The sequence below is a fragment of the Nanorana parkeri genome, unplaced genomic scaffold (assembly GCF_000935625.1).
Source record: "Nanorana parkeri isolate BGI_ZX_2015 unplaced genomic scaffold, ASM93562v1 scaffold1894, whole genome shotgun sequence".
Classification (NCBI taxonomy): domain Eukaryota; kingdom Metazoa; phylum Chordata; class Amphibia; order Anura; family Dicroglossidae; genus Nanorana; species Nanorana parkeri.
Genome location: NW_017308162.1, coordinates 270,358 through 276,435, shown reverse-complemented (window position 1 = coordinate 276,435; position 6,078 = coordinate 270,358). Strand labels below are relative to the sequence as shown.

Here is a 6,078-nt window from a genome sequence, read left to right as displayed (position 1 = left end):
AAGACTGAAGGGGAGGCCGGAGGTCAGATACGAGACTGAAGGGGAGGCCGGAGGTCAGATACGAGACTGAAGGGGAGGCCGGAGGTCAGATACGAGACTGAAGGGGAGGCCGGAGGTCAGATACGAGACTGAAGGGGAGGCCGGAGGTCAGATAGAAGACTGAAGGGGAGGCCGGAGGTCAGATACGAGACTGAAGGGGAGGCCGGAGGTCACTTTATTAAAGTGTCACGCAGTGCAGCTGGCATTATGAGGTGCAGCGTGTAATAGGTCTGAGCGTGGCGGCTCCATAGTCCGCATGACCCGCCAACTTACCTGCTGGGATTTTCTCTGGAACTCTTGCAGCTCCTCCTCTGTGAGTGGAAGGCAGTCGTCGTCATTCTCCGGGGACTCCTGCCAGCCCATCTCCTTCAGTAATCTGCAGAGAGACGGCACAGATGATCTACCGAGCAACACCGACCGGAACTCCCCCCCGCACACCGGAACCACCGACTTACCTGTGTTCCGCTTCCAGTGAATAAGACAGCCGGCCGCGCTCCCCTTCCTGAGAGTCGGGAATGCCGTTGAGATGGCGGCTCTCCTCCGTGTGCTCCCTGTCCCCATGGCTTAGATGGGAGGGGCTCTGACTCCGCACCTAGGACAGGACATGTTACCGTCAGCGAATACACAGACGAGGTATAGCCAGGACATCTTACCCTCCAGCAAAACACACTTCACGATGCCTTCCAAGCCAGGGGTGGGGCAACTCCCGACCCCCCAGCTGAACTACAAATCCCAACATCCCCCTACCTCTGGGAGTCATGCTAATAACTGTCTTGCAATGCCTCATGGGACTTGGGGTTGCCCACTCCTATTCTAAGCAAACGCAGATAATAAAAAGTGTTTCCGAGACAAGGTCCATCTCAACCAGTGCTGTTGACCACACCAAGCAACCAATCAGCCTCTAGCTTTAATTTTTTCCCCACTGGGAGGACGCTAGTTTGTGTCCTCCGGTTACCCTAAGGAGAACTATGGAGAAAAGCCCTGACCCCGTAGTTCTCCTTTAAAGAATGTAAGTTTAAAAGGCAATTGGCTATAGTCCATCCCAGACAATGTTTATTAATGGCCCCTAGAATATGGGAAGGTTGCTCCTCTGGTATACCTGGGACCCCGGTGCATGCTATACGGGGTCCTGAAGCTCCACATGTGCCCCGCAATACGAGGAACCGTTATCTGTATTAGGAGACTGGGAAATTGTGCAGCCATCTCCATAGAATGTATACAGTGTATATAGACGGATATTCATTCATGTGAAGCTGTTCAAGCCCTAAAAAAGTTCCCCCTTTTATCCCACCCCCTCCTCCCTAATCCATCCTTTTAACCATTTGTTTTTCTTCTTAGGTCCCTTTCACACGGGCATTCCGATCGGGTCTGCCTGTCAGTTTTCAAAAGAGAGAACTATGGGGGTAACCTCTTTATCTCATAGGTCTCTTTAGGGTCACGGGAGGACATATACTAGAAGCAAAAATTGGTTGTGGTGCACAGTTCCCATATCTTTGGGAGCCAACCCCTGGTTAATTGATAAAAGCACAAGCAGAGAGAGAAAAATTGGGTTTTTGTTGGCCCTCGGGCGCGAAACGCGTTGAGCCATACCAGCATCTCTTGAATCTCATTGTCAATGCTACACAATTACCCACCTTGTCGGTTCCACTAGAGGGTTCATTTTCCTTTCCTTTTTATGTGTCATTGGAGATGTATTGGTTGTAATACTGCATATGCTATCCATGTATTTTTGCCTATGCTTGTATTGAACCTTATATGTGGAAATTCAAGGGGGTAGTAGGAGGTTCCCTTTACTGGCGATTCTTTTTTACATTCGCATTTTTCAATGTCTTTTAAAAAAATGTTTTGATAAATAAATTTCTCATTTTTATATATATTCATGTGAATTTATTCATGTGTGAAGTTCATTGGATTTGTCTCTCTGATAGCCAACAAAAACCCCATTTTTCTCTCTCTGCTTGTGCTATTACCAGGACATATACTAACCTCATCCAGTGACCCAAATTTCAGTATATAGCGGGCTATTGCCTGCGATATACAGGAGAGCGCCGCGGCCGGGACGGATCCCGACAATGCCGCCTGGATCCACCCAGCTGCCTGAGTGACAGCTGGCTCTGCCTACCCCCTGGACAGGCACAGATGGTACAACGGTGACATCCGTTCCGATCAACAGGGGATCCATGCGTGCATTTCTGGGTGCGGGGGAACTGCTAATCCAGCGCTGCAGATGATCTCATGCCGGGCAGTCCCCTAGAATCCCCTCACGATGAAATCACTCCTTTTCTGGATCCTGAGAGGACGCCTGGATCCACCCAGCTGCGTGAGTGACAGCTGGCTCTGCCTACCCCCCTCCCCTGTCCTATCCTCCAGTCAACGCTGAAGGATCAATCGGAGAGCTAAGGGGGGATTCCATCGGGGAGCAGTGACTGACAGTCGCGGCGCTCTGCAGGGACAGGATCGAGAAGTGAGCAAGCGACTGTATGTGTTCCCTCACTTCCCGTTCTATAGAGCCGACATGTGACAGTTTCAATGTCCGTGCCGGATCGGAAGTAATCTGATGTAAACGAACACATGTTCACTGATATCCGATTCCCATAGACCAGTGATGACGAACCTCGGCACCCCAGCTGTTTTGGAACTACAAGTCCCATGAGGCATTGCAAGGCTCCGACAGCCACAGACATAACTCCCAGAGGCAGATGCATGTTGGGATTTGTAGTTTTGGAACAGCTGGAGTGCCAAGGCTCGCCACCACTGCCATAGACCAACATGGGTCCGGTAATTACATTTTTTTTAACTCCATTGCAAGACGGAGGAAAAACTGGACAGGCACAGATGGTACAACGGTGACATCCGTTCCGATCAACAGGGGATCCATGCGTGCATTTCTGGGTGCGGGGGAACTGCTAATCCAGCGCTGCAGATGATCTCATGCCGGGCAGTCCCCTAGAGTGCCCTCGCGATGAAATCACTCCTTTTCTGGATCCTGAGAGGACCCTGCAACTGCAAAGCTAATAGGAAGTGTATATAATAGGAAGAGGAAGTGTCCACATCATGCAGGAAGGTATGTGGACAGTCAAAGAAGGAGCCTTCTAGAAGGCTTGGGACAGCAGCATCACATGCCCGCAGCTCTAGATAAGTAAAATGGGCAGCTCAATTTATTTCCCTCGCAGGGGGTCAGTGTCACTAATATCCCAGAGACGGGCTTTAAACCTGCACAATGAACCCACGTATGGGAATTTACATATACCTATGACTGACCCATCGAATAAATTATAAGGGTTGTGGCCGCCTTCAGGTCCCTCTGTCCCCTGTGAACCCCTTTTACATATGCATCATGTTATTTATAAATCGTGGGTTGCCTCCCTGTGGGCACCTAGTTGACACCTCTCCCCCTAAATTAGATGCATTAATGAAAGAAAACTAAAAGATAATAGGGTTTCTGGAGGGGTGTGATTGACCATCCAAGAGACATGTGCTAAAAATATATCAAATTTTATTTTGTATAATATTAAAAGCGATGCATTTCATATATCTAACAAAAACCCTGCATGGGATTTGCTTGTGTAAGCACTAATTTGGTACATACATATTGATATGATCCAAGTTATTCAAAGTAAAAAACTGGATATTAATCACAAGATTGACAAAAATATAATTGCCCCTATAGGGTTTTTGTTACATACATGAAATGCATCGCTTTTATTATACAAAATAAAATGTGATATATTTCTAGCATATCTCTCTTGGATGGTCAATCACATATGCATCATGATCGGGACATCCTGCATTGTGCACAGGCCACCGTCTTGATCACATTAAGACATTTTGGACCGATGGCTGCGACAGGCCCGGTATGATCGGTCTCTGGAAAAGCTGTGATCTCCCAGCTCTGATCACCCCGACGTGCTGGGGGCGGGGTAATAGAGCGACGCGTGCATGGAGGAATATAAATAAGGAAACGGGTATTAATCTCTTACATCTTCCAGTTTATCCCCATCTCTGTCCTCAGTCTGGTCGGCGTCTTGTTCGTCCTTCAAGGTCTTCAGAAACTCGCTCTTCTTGTCTGGCACGCGGCGAGTCATGCGTGTAAGCCGGGAGATGCTAAGCTCCAGTGGTGGGGTGACACTGGCTGTGCCCTGCAAGACACAAGACATAGAATGACGTGCAGCAATGCCGCAGAAAACTCTGACAACGCAGTGACAAGGTGAAATTCTGATTGGAGTTATTACACGTCGCTGGATAAGTCCGGAGTGCGGCTACAGTCCTATTTATGTCCTCATTGAAGGTGAAGCCGGCCAAGTGCACTGGCACACAAAACTCACTTGCAAACAAGTCCCCTACATGAACCCTTACATAGCACTGAAAATGCCCGCTGTCTTGGGATATAAGTGACAATGCAGAACACCGCTCCCTCTGCTCATCTCCACAGCATAGGGAGAGGCGTTTTGTAGTCCAAATTATGAACCGGGAGGGGGGGGGGGGGGGATTGAATTTGTTGTGCCTCCAGCCCTCCCGTCTGGGGGGGAGAGGAAAGAGAGAGAGGGGGGGAAGGGAAAAGAAGAGAGGGGGGGGGGGGGGGGGGGGGAATTAGATTGCTTGAGATAAGGCAGGAAGGGAGCACAGGAAGTAGGGATGCTCCGATACAGCTGGGTAGTGAGTCCTTACACGGTGCCTGGCTTCTTGAATGGGACTTCTGGTATCGGTGGGAAAAAAAAATATTGGCACTTGTCCTCGATACTGAAATAGCGTTATCGGTGCATCCCTAACAGGAAGTGATCAGGTCACTAGATTTCTGGTACAATCAACGGGTATTATTTGCACTTATTGTACATATATAATAAAACGGTATATATTTAACAGACCAAAAGAAAGCGAATAAAAGAAGTTCATTGTTAGAGTTTACATAGCAGGTTGTCCAGCACTCTACAGCCACATACACCCTCCCACCTTCTACTGGATGGACTTACCTCTCTAGAGGAGGTCAGTATGGGTGCTGGGGCCAACACAGGGCTGGTAAAAGCAGAATCTCTGCCGAAAAAGAGGGAGCTGGATTTGGATTCCCGGCCATTTGACTTCCAGGGACCGGGCTGCAAGAGACAAAACACAGGTCAATATTTCAGCATAAACTACAAAAAAATAAACTACCCCCCACCCCTCATGGGCAATGCTTTGCCCAAATGCTTTCTTACGTATACTATCAATATCAGCATTTAAAGCAGTGCGCATCTGCGAGTTTCTTAATCTTTCTAAACCTCCTCATGCATCATTTCCCCCCTCCCTTTTAGATTGTAAGCCCTCAGGGGCAGGGCCCTCCTTACCATCTGGTCTTGAATTGCATTGTGATTGTAATGTCTTCCTTATATTGTAAAGCGCTGCGCAAACTATTGGCGCTATATAGATCCTGTATAATAATAATAATAATCTTGCTTCAGGAGGTGTCGTTCCCACAAAAATAGAGGCAATGAGGTCACCAGCACACCGAGGTCCACATTATCAGTCCGTCCTTTACTGGCGTTCCATTAACCTGTGATCACAAAAGATCGCAATCGTCTATTGGCGTTACATAAACCTGTGATCACAAAAGACCGCAATGTTTCAGAACCAGGGTGGTCTGTTCATCGGGTAAAACAGGTAATGTGACGATTGTGTGGTCACATTGCCTGCTAAAGGGACCACACTGGTTCTTAAACATTGCGATCTTTTGTGATCACAGGTTTATGTAACGCCAATAAAGGACGGACTGATGATGTGGAGCTCGGTGTGTTTGTGACCTCATTACCTCTATTGTCTTTGCGGCGCCATCCGCTGGCCACTTCCAGCGCCCACTGCAGTTGCAAGAAGAGATAAGACGGTCAGGAGTGCGATGGGATATCTTTAAAAGAGAACTATGAGGTCAGTGTTTTTCCCCATAGTTCTCCTAAGGGTAACGGGAGGACACAAACTAGCGTCCTCCCGTCACCCTAGGCTCAGTATATAGGGAGCTGCAGCTCGCGGTATACTGAGACGCCGCAGCTGAATCGGATCCCGACAATTATG

At 48.4% G+C, this 6,078-nt stretch overlaps 1 protein-coding gene across 1 annotated transcript in view; it reads right to left on the bottom strand.

Annotated features, from left to right (window-relative positions):
* Positions 1 to 6,078, bottom strand: part of GPBP1L1 (GC-rich promoter binding protein 1 like 1) — a 23,888-nt gene that overhangs the window by 5,350 nt on the left and 12,460 nt on the right. Inside the window, 4 exon segments of the mRNA XM_018572000.1 lie at positions 313 to 415; positions 495 to 602; positions 4,003 to 4,178; positions 5,010 to 5,129. Of these exon segments, the coding sequence (XP_018427502.1) occupies positions 313 to 415; positions 495 to 602; positions 4,003 to 4,178; positions 5,010 to 5,129 (507 nt within the window).